The 18,730-nt window shown below is 44.4% G+C and overlaps 3 protein-coding genes across 3 annotated transcripts; 1 reads left to right on the top strand and 2 right to left on the bottom strand.

Moving 5' to 3' along the window:
• Nucleotides 1-1,501: 1,501 nt before the first annotated feature.
• Nucleotides 1,502-4,674, top strand: T265_09559 (hypothetical protein; the record flags this gene model as incomplete). Its single annotated transcript, XM_009175668.1, has 2 exons — nt 1,502-1,551; nt 4,491-4,674. 2 exons carry the CDS (start codon nt 1,502-1,504, stop codon nt 4,672-4,674), a joined length of 234 nt encoding a protein of 77 aa, XP_009173932.1.
• On the bottom strand, nt 3,114-12,125 carry T265_09560 (hypothetical protein; the record flags this gene model as incomplete). Its single annotated transcript, XM_009175667.1, has 9 exons — nt 3,114-3,217; nt 3,275-3,343; nt 6,789-6,966; nt 9,507-9,583; nt 9,670-9,769; nt 11,254-11,357; nt 11,447-11,495; nt 11,584-11,894; nt 12,039-12,125. The coding sequence occupies 9 exons, from the start codon at nt 12,123-12,125 to the stop codon at nt 3,164-3,166; spliced, it is 1,029 nt and encodes a 342-aa protein (XP_009173931.1).
• Nucleotides 12,126-12,614: 489 nt separating this feature from the next.
• Nucleotides 12,615-18,688, bottom strand: T265_09558 (hypothetical protein; the record flags this gene model as incomplete). The annotated part of the gene is made up of 2 exons (XM_009175666.1): nt 12,615-12,765; nt 18,435-18,688. 2 exons carry the CDS (start codon nt 18,686-18,688, stop codon nt 12,615-12,617), a joined length of 405 nt encoding a protein of 134 aa, XP_009173930.1.
• Nucleotides 18,689-18,730: the final 42 nt, after the last annotated feature.

The raw sequence follows: 18,730 nt of genomic DNA, 5'->3' as shown, positions 1-18,730 counted from the left end.
GTATCCAGACTTCTTGTAATCGACTTCATTTCCCTCTGTCAGGCCAAACGGATCAAATCTCTGCTTGCGCCTTCTGAAATGGGGACGGAAACGCGTTGTTCTCGTCAAACGATGATTCTGCATGTGCTATACATGGTCTGACCACCGCAGCTTCTTTGCTCGAGACGTTCTTTGGTGGTAATCCGAGTTGTCGTTTTTCAATTGTCTGTCTGCGGATTCGCCAACACCAGCCCACGTGAGCTGTGATTCCTGGGGCAATAGTTGTTGAAGGTATGAAGACGTCCCAGTTCGGCTTCTCACAGAGACCATTATCAGCCATAGAACAAAACGGGTACTGTAGCCTGGTACACGTCCCTTCGGATTCAGAGGTATACCGCTTGTCGTCAAACGCGACCGGGGCCTCAGAGATTCATGCTTCAACTTCAACTGCCACATTCACAATCACGGATTAACGGTGTTGTTGCCACTCAATAGTGTATTTGTGAATTAAAGTGTTACTGATATGGTACTTTTTCTGAGTGTGAACAGACGTAAGCTGGATGGAATTTACCTTTTTGCTGTTCTTTCTCTGGAAAGACGGATTCATTACATGAAGGAGTTGTTAGGGCCGACCAGTTTCGTTTGCTATCAGGCTGTAGTTATTTCGTCGTCTTCGATGGATGAAACTGTCTCGGGGTAGTATGTTTGCCAGAGAAACTGATCTTCCCTTATTGGCTCCTCCTGAGAACCTATGCAGTGTTTGTCCCTTCCGTCGTGTTCGCTGTTTTCCTTTGGGAGTCCACACTTTGTCAGTTCACTACTCACAACGCGGTGGACCTAAAGTGTTAGTATCCGTTGATGTTTGAAGCGGAGACGCTGTCAGACCATTCATGGGCTACATATTACATCATGGTAAGACGCAACTGGCTAGATTACAAAAATTCAGCTCGTTTCAGGTTGGACCCTGATATGTCGGTTATATATATGCTGTCCTTTCTGCTCGATTGTTCTTCAAGTGCCCCTGCTTTAACAAGTGACCCCTCCGCGTTGGATCGTGCCACGACGATGAGCACAGAATTGTGGTAACAAATCGATACGTTGAGTTCGTACACATGCTGGGACCTCATGCATGTTTGCGATCCTGTGACGATCATAGCGTGAGCCCGGACAAAAGGCGCTTTTACGCGGGCGTGAATTGCAGCTAGTCAATTTCGTCGAAGGTAAAGTAGGGACGGTCTAACTCCATGGAAAAGACGTCACAAGGCACAAACCAGTCACCCATAGTCGGCTACTAGTTATAAGTTTTAGGGTTAAAATGCCGTCGAAAGTTAACGAAGCTCCGGGACTTTCCGCCTGCTCTTGACCTCAATTTCGTAGACTGTGCGTCTCATTTCGCTCCCTTGAATTTCGTTGTTTCGTTCAGCCATAACATCTTTCTGGAGCCTAGTTGCCTTGCCACCCGAAGAAAGCACGAGGGCCGGGATAGTATCAGGTTGCCCAAGCCTAGACAAGATCGATAGAGATGCCGGTGTTGGATCCTAACCATAGCCATCTCGAGCTCTTACCGGCAATGTTAGAGCAGATTATTTTGTCCCCTTTGCCACGCACATTTTCCGTGAACGTAAATCTGGGCTGACCATGCTCCACAGTGAACTAATAACTTTAATACAAGATGGGTTACCAAGTAGACTCTTTAGAGTAGATGAAAATAGATTATTTTGACGATTTAAGTGGGGAAGAACACTAAGAGATCGATCAGTTAGGCTCAATTAAGTCAGTTGTAACATGCAATTATGGATTTGGTCAACCCCCTGTTTAGTGGCCACTTGACGAGGTTCCTCGAGCACGGGTCCGACTAGTTATTTCGGCATATCGTGAATAATCTCATACATAGTCCAATACACGGACAAAACCACGAGCGCGGCGTAAGCGTGCACACGTCGTCAGCGTCATGCATGCCAATGATTTAACCAAGATGTCCATGAAACAGTAGCGCCAGTTCAGGCCACTAAAGCCACAATTTACCTAGAATCCCGCTTTTAGATGAGGAGGAACTGGGACGCTTTTTTATGCTTCGGAACCTAAATTAGTCTGAGGAGTCGGAACATGAAGACGCGTTTACCCGTTTGATTATCCCTCGCTGACATACTGTAATAATAATTATCATACTAGTTCAGCCGTAGGACCCTTTCGATGCCTATCATGCCACCCAAAAGAAACACGAGGGCTGCGATGCTGCAAGGTTGCCAAGCCAAGACTGACCTACTAGGAGACATTCCAATAACTGCGCTTTATTAGGCCGTTGTGCAAAGTGTGCGCTGTAATAAAGTAACTTCGAATTAGTTGATCTTGTTCCAACGAACATATACATTAAATCACTTCCGTAGGAGTCCATCGCGGTAGAGTGTATCACGTCTGTTCAGGCTATTCAGTATAAACTGCGGAGACGGAGAACAGACACAGTCACGCTTGAGAGTCTCTATCTGATACCGGTGACTTTATTGTAGGTTAGCGTGTACACGAGCCAAAGTTTGATTGCGATTCGACCCAATGATTCGAAGAAGTCGCGTTGGAGAATCACGCCTCTAGTGGTTTCGACCTGAAATTCATTGTTTGATCAACGGGACACATGAATTAGTCTAAGCCTACACTTCATCTTGCCAGGTAATTTGTCGTTGAGGTCTTGCGAGCTCGTCGGTCGGTTGTTGAATTATATTATCGGTTATAAAGTGCCTTGAGAAGTGCAGTGATCGAGGGGAATGTCCCTCACGAAAGGAAGACTGATGAGATTATCTTCGAAATTACCACCATGGTAGCAATGTAACGGCGATGGCATACGGATACCGAACTAAATGAGCGGGTCAGTGATAAGTGCTTTCAGAGGTCGACTCATTTCGAGAAATTCACAGATATACGAGCTCATTTTAAACCACTACAGTGCATCAATAAATATAAATTTTGTGTTCAGCCAATTGAATGGACAGCGCTGCTGCGAGTGTAGAACCATTTTGGGTATTTTTTCATNGCACATAGGGAAAGAGAGGTGGCCTATGTTTGGGACCTTAGTCACAATAGCTATTGCCAGGTTTTTCCAGAAGTCAAAGGTAGGAACAAAAGCAACTGAGTGTACTTGGGAGAACCAAAGTCGTGTATTTTCTGTACATATTGATTCAAGTAGTAGAAATCAGGTTGAATCGCGTAGAAACGGCATCCGAAAAACTTCATACAACTTTTGCGCCTGGTTAGGAGAAGAAAGTGGGCAACATTATGGGAAAACTGATGAGTTACTACTAACCTTGCGTTGACCGAAGCCAGGACAAGACTCCAATGATGCGGCATCAGCATTAATCATATCCGCGACCGTCTTAGGAACAAACGGTAAAATTGAAGAGCATGAGAAAGGTGGGGAGTAGTCAAGACAAAGTCACGCACAGCAAGCGAACGCACGAGTAAGAACATGCGAGTGATTGCGAAAAAGAAACGTACGGAAAACTACAACTTTGGGCAGCCATCGCCGAACCCATGGATCTTATTTTCATTTCAAGCTTTAATTGCCTGCTTCACTTGTCTTTCCGTGAACCTGCTTCGATAGTGCCCCAGTCGTTGAGTAAGTCAGGACTAAACGTGTGAGTACACGCCAAGTAACGAGTCCAAAACTGAGAAGGTGGAACATAAGTGTCACGTGGCTCAATCATACATAAAGACAGAATGTCGGTCAGGTGACAATTATAGGCACACAGACAGTCGAACCGAATCAACAGATGGCGTTTGAGAAATGGCACAAGGTGTTGTGTGTTCCACACTAACATCGGGATAGCACAAAGTTGACAGATAGGGCTACTTGCAACAAGAAGGATGATCACAGATCACAAGTGTGAAAACATCCGATACTTGTCCAGTTTACCCAACTCGATTCACCAAGTAATTGTACGGGATATGCAACATTGCCCGGAAGAATGTGATTGGCATATAGTATTTCGCTCGTCTGTCATGATTTCATCTCATATAGATCACTAGGATATCATTAAAATCATCTTTCCAATCAACCTCCCACGTGAAGACAGCTTTTCAACTCCCCAAACTTTCTCAGAACAAATAAGAAGAAAACTCGAGATAAGACCATCTCCAGGAAGAGATCATCCAACCATCAGTTGGGCATCTTTTTACTAGGGCAGAACATGTAATTATCAATAGCACAGTTCAGTTCGTCCTAGTCGTGACTGTTTTCTACTCGCAATCATTCTTCGTCTGTTCCCGGAGCATCCATTGCATGCAGACTGCACTTGCGGGGTGGAAAGCCGACCATTCATTTTGTGGCCGATCCTCAGTGCCCGTCTACAGGCTTTGATGAGATGGTGTGTCCTGGTGTCAATTCCACCGTTACGGTTGCCTGTAAAGGGCCAAATTTTAGGTGCGAAATGCTACGTGGGACATTTCACATTCCATACCACAGCAATCAGCCACGCAATGTTACATACAACAAGGGTGGTTAGATGACCCAGTGGTTATAGCGCGAATTTACTAACCGGAAAGTCCGTGGTTGGAACCCGGCCTCTGCAGCTCGACTTCTCCTGTCAAAGTTTGGCTAACCTGGCAGTTTTCGAGACCTCATGTTTCCCTCGGGTGACATGGCAGCTAGGCACCGAAAGGGTGCTACAGCTGAACGATTTGTCATACTCATTCTCTTGTTGCTGAGCAGCGGAATACACTGGACGCCGAACAAGTTAACTCAACCAAGGAAAAATACTACATAGTCCAACTTAGCTTCTTCAACTATGGTAGCGGTTCATCTAGCGCAGCCGAAGTTTTTGCATTGTTGGCGGGCCCCTGCTAATAAACTTAAATCGGTACAGTGTCGCCCAATGGCGTTGACCAAGGCTACTGAGATCTGACTTTGTGATCTCATTCCATGTCGGTAAAAATCTTTGTTCGCACAGTAGACCTACCACGGTCCAGACGACCTCCCTTCACAAAAACAATTTCAACACAGATTGCTTTGACGAACTCAAACATTCCTACACTAAGGTGATACAGTACGTGTGGCACGGATAGCTGAGGAATGCAGCTGTCTGACAAACTGGAATGAAAAGTAACTTTCCGTTTAAATAAGTATGAAGTAAATTCTACTCCAACTGACAAAACGGGTCAGTTAGGACTGTTAAACTTGTTCGGAAATCTCCGCTGATGGATATGCCATCAACAAGACTGAGATGTCTGAATAAGTATGAACCAGCTGTTCTCGTTGTAAATGGATTGCCTTCTGCCATAAGCTCTAGAACTGGCCAAAATAACCTCGCGACAATTTCGTAGAAAACGACAGTTAATTAACGAATATACACTCAATTGCAAACCAATTTGGTTTTTCGAGAGACTCACTAGGAACCCAGCTGAATCTCTCGTTTGTGATGTTCTTAGGCAACTGAATGTGCTGCACCAGGCTGCCTCATGTTTCAGTCGCTACGATATCCGAGATATCGCGATACATGTATATCTTTGTGATGTACTACTCATAAGGTTGCTGACAGATCTGCCGACGGATTTTCAGCAACCTTATGAGTAGTACATTACAAAGATAGTTCATTAAATTTCGGAAACAGTGTAGCTCCACTATAAAAGCAACATAGAATAAAATTAGCATGGTTTATCAATAAAATGTCGAATATCGTATCATCAGGCGACCTTTGGGCTGGAGAATATCTTGAAAGGGAGATTCAGCTACGCCGGTCCTTAACATCAATGCAATGGGCGAATAAGTGCATTCCGCTATATATAACTTGGTGTTCAATTTGAAAATGAGTTTGATGAAAGTCTGGAGACTATGCGTAGCTAATGGGCCCCAAGATGGGCTGAACTCGTAAGCTGTCGTCGTAAGCTGTCAAATAGACTTCAGCAACCTTATGAGTAGGGGACTGCTCAACGCCTCTGGTAATTTGTCCCCCACATGAAAGCCATCTCTGGACAAAGATCACTTTAGGAGTTCCACAAGAGTGGAATTTGTTCGTGGATAGCGGAAGGTTGTAGTTCAAGGCAAAAGGGAGAGAATGCTCCAATAAAAAACGCGTATCATGGAGTATATACAAACCATCGACTGATAATCTTGGCTGGCATTGGTAAAAATCGTTCAGCTGTAACACTTTCAGTGCATAGCTGCCCTGCCACCCAAAGGAAGCACAAGGGTGGGGTACTTCCAGGTTGCCCAAGCCTAAACGGGAAGTTGAGAGACAGAGGTTGGGTTCGGACCACGGACCGTCCGATCAGTAAACTCGCACTGTAACCACAGCTATCTCACCTTTAGGGCTGTTACCGGAGTAGAACGATCGGTAAAAGAGACGCGAAGTCGCTGCACCATAACTTCGAACGCGCACAATGGTGTAACAGTGTTGTTTCATGAATGGTGGATTGCTACGAAAGCTAAGTTCGCACAATTTGACCATGCGGTACAACTCGAGAGATTAAACGTTCTATATGCATCTCCTACTGACCTGTTACCAGATAAGCTGTTGGTTGAAGCTATAAAAGGTGCAAAACGTTGAAAAAACGGCGATATATATAGCAAGGATTAAGGGAAACAAAGTGAAATTGCAGAGGACGATAAATGGTCAACCGAATATGTCATGTGGCATAAGATGGATTTAATGGTGGCACGATACTTGCTTAGGATACAAAAAACCCACGCCATTTGAATTATTTGTGCCCCACTTCCACGTTCCGACACAATAGCTCTAAGACTTCTAACCGATAAGGCAACTTTGAGGATGCACATCGAAAGCTTGGAATCGCAAATAAAAAACTGAGTCAAAATAACCTACCTTGAAATTATTGATAGCTGATACGGCATCGGCTTTAGTGACTGGGCGAACGGCGGTTAGAAATTCAGTGATTTGGGCTCGATGATCCGTAACCGCTGCCACGGCAGGCATCAAATCATCAGGAGGCTTGTTTTCCAACGCCTTGTATGCTTCAAGGTACCGTGCTGCCTCCTCCGGGCTAAAGAGACACATTTTATGCGATGAGATCTCATCCACCTCACATTAGTTGAATCCAGATTCAACGTTTTACGCTAACTAGTGGAGGTTACAAAAAGTCACAGATAAGCTTACATTACACCGAAGGACAAACCAAACGACCTTCGGTATTCATGTGATCCTTAACAGAGACCAGAATGATAAAAGGGGAGAGTCGAGTTGTCGGACTGAGATGTGAGGTGCATCAGTACGATATAGTCGACACCAATGTGATCATGCATTTTGAATGTTTGCAAACGGCAACCAAAGATCGCTATGAAAACATCGTATCAAAGAAAGTGTCCTGAGATTGAAAATGTAGCGCAAGGGTGTACGAAGTTGGTATGAATGGGGCACCATAGTGATCATACACGTCAGAACCACGTAGCTCATTCACAAGCAAAGCGGTTGCAAAGTTTCAGAGTGAGAGAACGTCGGGAACAATCGCCCAAGATTGGGCGATTGTACTACGAGTCATCTTTTGGGGCTAAGTTGGATACCAGCCAATTTTCTTGAAATCAAACCATTTACCAGGGCTCACGGTGTTAATAGAACCAAGGTCCGCCACCCACAACTCATCCTCGTCTGAGTGAAGTACGCAGTTATGTTTGACGATTGGCGTCCAGTATGGCAGTGAAGTACTAAGACTTTGTGTAAACTTCACGACGGACAACAGAAAGCCGTGTGCCATGTACCTACTGCCTTCAGGAAGGTTGGAATTCCAAGATATGCTGCAGGGTTACAATTGTAGTCCATATACTTACTACGAACCTTCAACAACTAATTTCACCTTCAATATAGGAATCCCCATACACGCACCTGACGGGCTGTTGTGATGCGCAACTACGCTTACTGCGGTGATTCAGTCCATCCGATTCGACTCAGATCAGTCAACAAAACGCCAGAAATCGATCTGAAGGGGATGTTGTGATTCCGTGAATTGAAACGGATGCTCCTATACGTCAAAAAATGTTCGTAACCTTCTAGTCACTTTCTGAATGATTCACCCGGAAAGAGATTGATTTGCTGCCTAAAAAGAGGAAGTATATCCACAAAGTAGATCACCGAATGATGGTATTGATTTCGGATTTAGAAAATGCATATCTACGCTAAGCACCTTTTGATCACCGATGGTTGTATCCTCAAGACTCCGAAATTATGTGCTGTAACACATACACTATGGACACCCCGAGATAAGTCGGCCGAACAAACAATTGTGAATTACGATCAACCCTGGCTGGCAGCAGGCACGCACCACTACTCAGTGCACAGCCACTGATGCACCGGTACGCTCCACTCTGCGGCAAGTTATCAGTTAGCCGTTTCGACGCTCCATCACCTATAACATCGGCATCACTTAACTATCCGTATATGGGTGACATCTACGCTCATCACCATGCCGTTCTCCCAACTGGGAGAACGCTTCAAAAGTTATCCGCATTTGACATCGCCCTCCTTAGTTCCTGCTTGGATGGCGAGGTCGAGAAAGCTCAGTGGCTATAACGCCAACTTGCTGACCAACAGTTCAAATCAAAAATCGGCATCTCGAATGCTCCCGTTTAGACCTGAAAAACCTGGAATATGGGCCGGTCAGACTAACAGCAGATACTTTACGAGGCATTCAAATCCAGTGCTCTCTCACTTGTTTTAGACTCATCAGAATAACTGCGCTGAGACAGGAGAGGAACCGTTCAAATGAGAGTGATATAACAGTGGACGAATGAAGCTTCCGATACTGCCCATTCAGTCATTGAGTTTACTTTCGAAATCGAAGCGTGTTTTTTGGACGACGCGACGAACGAATGTCCACCTTAGATCTGTATATCAGATATCTGCATATCCTTTGTACTGCAATAATTGCTAGCCTGTGATATTAGCATCCTGACTGGCTTTTCAAACGGAACATCAGGTCGATTACATAGACGTTTGCCACCAGAGATGTCCCACGTGGGTCAGTTTACATCCTAGTGCAATTTATGGGTGATGTACCTGATGGCATGTTGATTTATCGTACACTTCTTACTGTCCCATTAGATATGATCTTTATCAGTCCCCTGATATCAAGGCAAATGCTGAAAGATAATTTTCACGTTTAACCACCTCTATATGTGTACACCGAGTTGCTTGCTCTCTGGAACGCGCCAATTTGGAAGAATGAAGAGGAAATTGGCAAAATCCTTGTAGACCAACAAAAGGAATTACACAGACGATGGACCGATCAATTCTGGTGCAGTTCGTGAACAATGAGCACCAGGTAAACGTTTACAATGCATTCATTGTAGTTTACCAAATCAGTTCCCGACAAAAGCACAAAACTAGGCATCGAATGCTTGGTGGTCTTGGAATCTGGTTATGAAAGCCAGGCCTCCGGCATACGACCTACTCTCAAGTATTTCACTCACCTATATAATGTGGGTAGACTGAAACTATGGGAGAAATGATTAGTCGAGACGCCTAACAGAGAATATAAGACGGTTGAGCAACAGGGACATCTGCGCAACAATTTAGTCCCAAAAGACTTACCTCCAAGCCAGCATAAGTGTCAGCTTCTCTGACAGGCACAGTTTGCACAGTTCTTTCAACGGATAGTGCGGATCTGTCTGAAATAGCGTGAAAACAAGTCAGAGGAAATGAAACTGTTCGACCCTAAGCTTGAACAAAGAACGCGTCTCAACATGGGACTTACTATATCCACTTGGCACAGAAGAACGGAAAGTTGATAATTCTGTTTGGTTTGTCTCACTCTTTCAAAGATGTACTCTGGATTCAGTTTGTGGTAGCGAAGACTGAAATAATTTTTAAAAGTCAGAGGCGGGCAGACAATGTATGCATCCCTCGCATGTTACGCGACAGTGAGTAAAACAATGAATGGCGGGTACATGAAAAAGTAAGAATAGGTTAATACCCTCTAGAAGAAGTAACGGCAGGGACAAGAACTGATACAGATTAATAGCTGGTTAATTGGAGCAAGCGAATTATAAAGTGCAAGTATAAAACCATCTTATTATTCGGAATTTTTCCGCACTACAATAACTCATAAACCTGAGATGAAAGACGCGTCTAATCAAGTCTGGGTAATCGGAAGCTTGGATTTACTACCGGTAGGAAATCAATCAAGCATTTTTCTATGGTTCAGACACAGGACTTCAGATAGACATTATGCACTACGACCGAAAGTCCGGGGGGGGGGGAAGTGATATTTTTCGTTTCAAAGGAAGAACGGCAATGGAACAGAGGACCTGTTAACCTGTTTGTTGGATAGTAAAGTGGTGCTCGTGTCATCAAGCTGTCGGGTGCGGTCAAAATCAGTACAGTACCAGATATGTTGCTGCATGTGTTTGGCGCAGTTGGTGTTCATTTTTCACGGCTGCTCATTTTGAAAAGTTTTCTCCCTGTACGTGAAGCCAACGCTTGGCGAAAAACAGAGAAGCACTTTAAAGCTGTTTCATCTTTGTTGGAAACCATCAGTAGTGCGTACTCACGAACCTCTGGCGAAAAACAGAGAAGCACTTTAAAGCTGTTTCATCTTTGTTGGAAACCATCAGTAGTGCGTACTCCACGAACCTCTGGAAAGAATCAAACTTGCAGCTTCTGGGTTGGTAGCTGAAGAATAGATTATTCGGCCACGAGTGACTAAGTAGGAGTGTGATTAACTCATTTCTCAATCACGGGGTTTTTATCACACGGTCACGTGTTGACTGGCACGAGTGACGGCTTCTCAGCTCGGAGGTTCACGCGACTAGTGAATAATTCCTTCCTTTGAGCTGCTTAGAAAATGTGGGTAGTTTCAATCATGGCCACCAGCGGTTCTTCATTTCACGCGATTTGTCATAGGTAAAATGTGATAGCCTGTTTTCACATTCTTTGATATGACATTAGCAATGAGTCTGGAACTGGAGATAGCTGTGGTTTAGGCGCGGACTTACTGATCGGACGGTTCATGATTCAAATCCAACCACGTTACCTCGACAGATCCTGTCTAGGCTTGGGTAAGCTGCCAGTATCTCAGCCCTCGTGCTCTCTTTGAGTGGCAGCTATGCACGGAGAGGGTACTACAGTTGAACGATTATATTAATTACTACAGGGTAACTGAGTAGGGGATGTAAGAACCGCATCACTTAAGTGATATTTGAATACTGCAGTTCAACAGTGAGAACGAGTAGCAGTGAGGGAAAGCCCGGCGACAGCAGAGCACGAACACTTTAACACAAAATGGGAAAAGAAGCGATTCATGCGTTGCAGTTGGAACACCGCGAAAATTGGCACCTACCTGAGAAAGTAGACACAGTTGTTTCGACCAACTACGTAATCAGGTTCGATTTCGGCATACTCCCACGCCACATTGTGTATGTGCTTTAGTAATGGATTTCCCCGCTGAAAAGTAGAATACAGGCTTCAGGTAGGCAGAGGAGGCCAAAGAGGTCTCACTAAAGGAGACGAGGGGACCCACAGAAAGTTGTTACCTGACGCTGGTTCACCAGTATGGCGTTGCCCGGTGAAGGTTTCAGATGGCTGGAATAAAGAAAAAAATAGAGTGTCAGACTAAAGGTTGTGAGTCAATCCTGCGAAAGCAATGGTGTACAATCACACATAGACTCACGATCCTTTAGCCTTTGGTTCAGGTGGAGCGTATGGCTCACGGGATACTGTTGATGTTTCCTGTCCCACAGTAGGTACTTTCGGCATGGACTTTGTCTTGCACAAGGACCCCAAGGAAACCGACGCGTTGGTTGGTTTGTTGGCCTCGGGAGCTAACCGCCAAGAACGGGGAACATCGGTAGCACACTGACCAAGGGGTTCTTTCAGAGGTACTGAATTCTTCGTTTCCAGGACGCGGGATACCTTTTGGGTACTGATAACATCACAGTCCAGGTTTCCCTCTCGATAGGCATCAAACAAGCGGAAATTGGACTGAAAAACAAATCGATGTCATTTACTACACGCTCCCTGTTTGGATGTTCGTAGAATTAACCTCGCAACAGCGGACGAAAGATACAAGATACCTACAGGCCATTGTGATAACGATCAAATTTTAGATTAGCTTACGAAACTCACAGCGTTTTCCTCAAATGAATCATCCACATCTGGGTGTCTGCTGGTGTCACGAGTTTGCCCGGAATTAGACGGTTCGTCAGATGACATTGCAAACTAAAAGACAAACACAAAAAGTTTGAAGTAGCGCTGAGAGGATGACGAATCAACACACCGGATCATATTCGTAATAATTGTTCCTGTCGATCTAATTATCCGAAAATGAACAGAAGCTTTCGTGTTCAGGGCCTCCAAGAAATGTGCCCCGGCAAGAGCCGGAGGTTCGACAAACACTGAGTTGATATTAGAATTCAGGTTGCCTGCTGCAAATATTCTTCAGACGGTGAAACAAACTACCCAAAAGGTTACGGAAAACTTTCCAGCAGACAACAACCGGCTTCGCCTTACTGGGACTCAGCAGGTAGACGCAGTTCCCGAGTTTCCGTCAACCTTATGCTCTACTGGAACACGAGATAGTTCACAACTGGCGAACTATACTTTCTTTTCCCCTTTGTTCGCGCAGAAAGAAACTCCGCAGAATGGGCACTGGGAGAACAGGTATGTCCGTATGGGTCATGATTGTGACTTGTGGATAAAACATTATTTAACCTCAACACTTTTTCGATGCCTAGCTGCTATGCCACCTGAAAGAATCATGAGGACTGGAAAACTGCCAGGTTGCCCATACAGGAACAGTCGAGATAACGAAGTTCGGTTCGAATAATCAACCTTCTGGTCAGTAAGTTCACGCCTTGACCGAATGGTTGCAAAAGACCATGGAAGTACACATTGAATGCTTTAAGCTGCTGCGCATGACTATTCATAGGACGAACGGCTACTTTTCAAAATGGGGATCAAAAGTAAGCCAACGTAATAGGAAGTGCAATAATTGCCTTGCAGGGGAGTAGCAGATGACAACAACAAGCGGTATACGCTTGGTTGTAAGCGCGTCCACCGGAAATATTTCTGGTTTTCCAAAAAAAGTAGACTATAATAAGTGTTCTGACTACTTCCAAAAGTGTTACTCACTTCTCTATGATGTCAACCACAGTTCGCGTTCACATCACGCACTTTTGAACCGTACCCATCATGTCTTACAGAAATTATTCTTATAAGTCCACAACAAACGGAATAAAGCACTGGATTCCAAAGTTGCTCAAAGTAGAACTCATCAGCAGTGCACATTGGGCATCTGACGTACGAGGCGAGCGTGTTAACCTTACTGCACCTGAACTATCATGTCGGAATGGACGGTTGTGTTCATGTCTATAGCTAATTACTTGTATTTCTAAAGACAGTAAAAGACATTTCCATGGGGAGAAGTTAAACCTCGTGGTAGTTGCCACCAGTTGGTAGGTCACTCGACGTCTGTGAAACGCAACGCTGGCCACAGCAAACGGTTTACAGCTTGGACGCCCACACGTCGGCGGCACCTCCTTCTGAGGCCCATCCATTCGGGCACGCGTGTTGAATGTATCCGAAGGGTTTACATTTTTATACCTTCTGTGAAGATATTCATGCCGTATGCTTAGGCAAAGCCCGAACGAAGAAATTCATGATACCGTAAGAGATGGACGGCTACGTCCTCTTAGTGCTAATTCAAACTTGATTTCATATATTTTTCTCACCAGAAAATACTACTTACAAGGTTGTTGAAGGCTATTCAAATGTCATGAACCGGAGATTCAACTGGAAATCAACTGCGTCTCAAGTTAACACTAACTCAAGTTCTGGTCAGCCGATAAACAAAGCTACGTTGTGGTACAAGCAAGCCAGGTATGTAAATTGAAGACGACAGAGGTGGTAAAATTTATAGAGCGTTGCAACAGTGAACAGAGCGTTCACCAAATAGCAACTCTACCAAACATAAGTCAATACAGACCGATTAGCGGTTGATGGTTATGTGGCTGACAAATGTGACGAAGAATCAGGAAAATTTGCGGTCGGTAAGGATGAGGTGGGTTGCCTGGATTGAGACTTCACACTTAAGCGAAGCCACTCAACACAATCGTCGGAGAAAAAAACAGGCGGATATTCAGACAGATGATCGCGGATGCCAACAACCACAAGATAATATACATGTGAATGCTAGCGTACCTGCGACTGAGCGAAAAATAGTCTACTGGAATCTGTGGAGCTGTCAGGTATCTACTGCTACTGCTAACTGAGTGAGTGGATTCCTTACAAACCAATCGTTCCACTGTACAGAGTGGTGTGTTCCGGAAGGAAAATGTTGTTCTATTGCCATCGGGTTCTTAATTTACACATGCAACAGCCCGTATGCAGATAAGGAATCATATGTATGACGCTCGCAAAAAGAACTTCGACTTACGCGCGTTTTAAGCGCACTTGAAAAGACAGATTGCCAAGAAAATCCTTCTAAACATGGCGCAACTAAATTGAATACCCCACAAATACAAATAGCAGTACTCGGAAAGCCAAATCGGGGCACACTAAGGTGGGATGAATTCATTTGAACAAACATCAACAACCTTCTGGAAAACTTTCGCAACAGGTGAGCTATCGGGGAGTTTTCAGCAACGTTATGAGTAGTGTGCTACATCCCGACGACGAAAAAAAACATGATTAGTTCAATAAGTCTTCCGGTGAGTAGGATACCACTTCTCGTTCTCATCGTTCAATTTTACCAGGCAAGGGAAGGCATGAAATTCCAATTGCGAAAAGGAAAACATGAATAAACGGATTAGGCATAATGCTCACCCTAGTAAAACGGGTGTTAACAGTGGGGTCGCTTCCGGTAATCAACGTGTGAATAACAGAAATAGGATGTTAATTGCGAGTTGTAACCAATTCATGCATTACCGTCAGTCGCAACACGGTCAAAAAGTGTGAACAATCTCAGCCGATCACAAAATGGATAGGTCGCGCAAAATGTTGAGTGAAATTCACTCTCAACAGAGTCAGTTCACTCTCTAAAACAGAGTAAGCGCAACGCGAAAACGAAATGGTAACCCGTGGCGAGTAACCAATAAGGCCTCTGAGCTTCAACGTTTATTATCAGTGACGTCGCGTTATAAAAAATAACGACTTGATATAAACGAAGTGGGGAGTTCTGAGTAGGTTTAGTTGTTGTTCATCTGGTAGTCCAACTCAGCAACTAAAAGCGGAAGCGTTCTCGAGCCATGACACCACGAGTTTTGTCCAGGCCAATCACTGAAGCTGCACTGCAGGTAAAGCAGTAAATAGCGTGGAGTTTAGGGTGGGGCGTGCTAGTGAGTAGTACTTGGTAGCGTATCATGAGTTGGCTGAATGTGAACTGTCGGGGTTTTTGCCGGATATCGTCGTTAGTCGAGGGTGCCAAATATGGGCTCCAGCCCCGTTTAAGGTTTGGTAGTGCCATGAAATCTGATAAATACCTCATGGCGACATGTCACTAGAATAAATAAAATTAAAGTTGCAAGCCGCACTGAATATAGACATATAATGTATCATCCATTACCAGAGAAGGCCTTGAGAATGGTCATTCGGTTGACATCGACTCAATGTCTTTTCTAATACGATGCAACTGATCGTTAACAAGGAAATTCGTCGAGACTTTACCAATTACTCCGTCAGAGGTCACGTGACGCTTAGCCTGGTCTGTATGAGTAATTGAAAGTCACTATTCTTAGTGCAAGAATTATACAGTGTGTTTGTCCGGATTGGTTTGTTATTTTTCAACATGTTACATGTATTGCGACCGACGAAACTAAGTGAAATGGATTCATCTTTAAAGTTACATCATTCGGATGAACGAGACATACTGCTTCAAATGAATACCTTATTGGGTTGTCAAAACAGTTGCAACGTTTCGTGAATACTTTGCTGACAAGCAGTATAGATTCAGCTTTATATACCCATCACTTGACCAGCCCCGTCGCCGATTTCACCAAAATTAACATTTGAAGGAAAGGGCACTCAAATGGTCTGCGTGCACCCATAGGTAAATTTCACGAATTAACCTTGGTTTTCTGTTCCCACTCTAGTGTCTCGGTGCCGAAAAAAGACTCGCCAACGTAGAACACAACAGCCCTACTGAGAAGAAGTGAGTACAACAGTTACATGGCACCTTGCGCTATTTGAGCTTCACTTTTCAACGATCCAGGTTGCTTTTGAATCGACTGATTGACTGGTCCGGATGCTTATAGAGATTTTGGTGAAGTTTTAGGGTCCCAGTAGGTTTCGGGCATTCTCGAATTATTTTCAGGAAACTGATGATTTTTACTCTATGCACACAGCTAAGGTTTTTGAGAACCATCCTACTGCAACTAAGTTCACTCAGCTTTGAACACTATTTCCGACTGACGCCTACAAGAGACGGACGTTCAATCAATTCGATTATCTGATTGACGACGCCAGCCCGTGAAATCATCGGAGTGACATTCGACTGGAATCTCGGAACCAGGATAACCAAGGTAGTCAAATGGTAAATTTGTTTCGCAATAACGCTGTTAGTAGGCACGAAATGCATTCTTCCTCCTATGAACCTGCTAGCTGACAGGTTCCATACGACAGCCGAAACAGCTGACCATGTGCAATCAACGAAGAGCGAGCAGTTGTGTTTATTTTCTTTCAAGCATGCATTGCATCTATAAGCATCACTCTAAACCACGCTGACTGTGGATCTGTTTTATAAGAACAGATTTCCTAAATAAGCCGATCAGATGAAATATCCGCGTGTAACAAAACATGATGACTTCGAATTCCAATGCCACATAAGGTTGAATTTTCTCATCTAGGAGTCGAATATTTCTGTTGCCAGGAGAGAAGTTCCGATGACACAAAAGCAACCGTAGTGGAACTTTTTTTAGGATACAACAACATGCAAAAAGGTTGCCGTGATTTCAGTTCCACTGTGTAAGGAAAACTAAACATCCCTGTTATGGCCCATATACCGTTTGGTTCGTATCGAAAACACAGTTTTCATTCTCGAGCGATATTGTCCGTGGAGCTTGCCCAACGTACTGTATCTATCTACGGTCAACCAAAGCAACTCCTCATAATCGCGCCCATCAATACGGGATTTTTTCGGGCCCCACTTAATTTTTCTGCGCTGGTAGCATTAGATTTATCATGAAAAGTGTAACAAAATTCGTAAATGATGTGCTACATGCCCTACCACGAGACCATGCCAGGTAGATTTCCTTATGGAAAGCTTGGTTTACTTATTCGACAGAAATGCAATTGGGAGTTCGCCTCAGCAGTTGCAGCCGCAACGCGGCCAAACGTGATTGCAATGGTCGCAGTAAAGTCAATTGGCCGTCGGCGCTTTCTCGGGATTCACCCCCTTCGAGGCACTGCTCGTATTTTTGCATTGGGAGTTCGCCTCAGCAGTTGCAGCCGTCACGCGGCCAAACGTGATCGCAATGGTCACAGTAAAGTCAATTGGCCGTCAGCGCTTTCTCGGGATTCACTCTCTTCGGGGCACTGCTTGTATTTTTGCGGTCTACATGAAGTGTTTAAAAAATTGAGAATTTTGCAATACTAGAAAACGCCGACTTTACTTGAACTCATTCAGAGTAAGGGAAGGTTTTATCACAACTGGTGGAACTTAGTACTAGAGATTTCTACACGAATTACTTGAGGTAAATGCTCGGAATTCCTGATCTATACCGAACCAACCTCAAAGCTTACAAGTAAACAGTGGAAAGGACGTTTACCGCTGACTAGATTCGAATCGGAAGACAGAGGCTAACTGTTTATTGAACGTCATGTAGGTTTCAGGTGCCAACCAGTTACGCTCTGTACCCCAACTGATGAGTATCAGTGGCAAGTTGACTAATGTTCACACTAGCCGGAAAATACGTGAAAACACGTACAATACTATGTTCGAGAGATGAAAACATACCATTATTCAATCTATTGTCTTGTTGCGAACGTTATAAGACGAGAACCGCTCGCCACTGGAGAAAACATGACAGTTCTGTCTACAACAGGCTTTTTCGAGGAACTTTACTGTGGCGGCGATCACTAAAAGTGGCATGCTCAAAGACCAGAGCCAGATTACTTCTTTCCAGAGTTTAGGAGGATGAAATGATCACTATCTCAACCTCGCACCAAAATGAACTAAACCTAATGATATCTGAAACTGCGGTACCCCAAGTTATACTACGGCGATTTAGTCACAAAAATTACATCCAGCTGCTGGCGTGACATGTATGAAGACTGTCAGGTAGGTAGCATTATGCATACCGGATACTCAGGCGTGTAGGCGCAATGTTGTTCGACCGTCTGCTGCTATCATTCAGGTTGGCTCGAAAATCTATTCAACTGGGAAGAAACATTGGAACTGAACGGTACTTCAAGTGAGTAGCTCATAAATTCTGTACATATGATGTGCGTCAGGCGAACTGAATCGCAGGGAGGAGATTTCTGGACGTTATGAATGCATAAGACCAGGAAGAACATCTATCCAGTCACAACGGTACTGAAAGAGCCGCTTCAGCTGTGGCACCCTTTCGGTGCCCAACTGCTATTCTACCAGAAGGAATCACGAGGGCTGGGACACTACCATGTTTCCCAAGCCTAGACAGGAGAAATGGAGATGTAGATATCGGGTCCGAACCAGGGACCTTCCAGTCAGTAAGTTCGCGCCCCAACCATCGAGTTGTCTCGCCCCGGTACTGAAAGAGTTCTAGAAGGCATCGTAGCAGGATAATGCCCTTAACTGACATTATACAAGCGAATTTCTCCGCGTGGTGGAGTACCGTGATGCT

The sequence above is a fragment of the Opisthorchis viverrini genome, assembly GCF_000715545.1.
Source record: "Opisthorchis viverrini unplaced genomic scaffold opera_v5_290, whole genome shotgun sequence".
In the NCBI taxonomy this organism is placed as follows: Eukaryota; Metazoa; Platyhelminthes; class Trematoda; order Opisthorchiida; family Opisthorchiidae; genus Opisthorchis; species Opisthorchis viverrini.
This window is presented reverse-complemented; position numbering and strand designations above follow the sequence as displayed.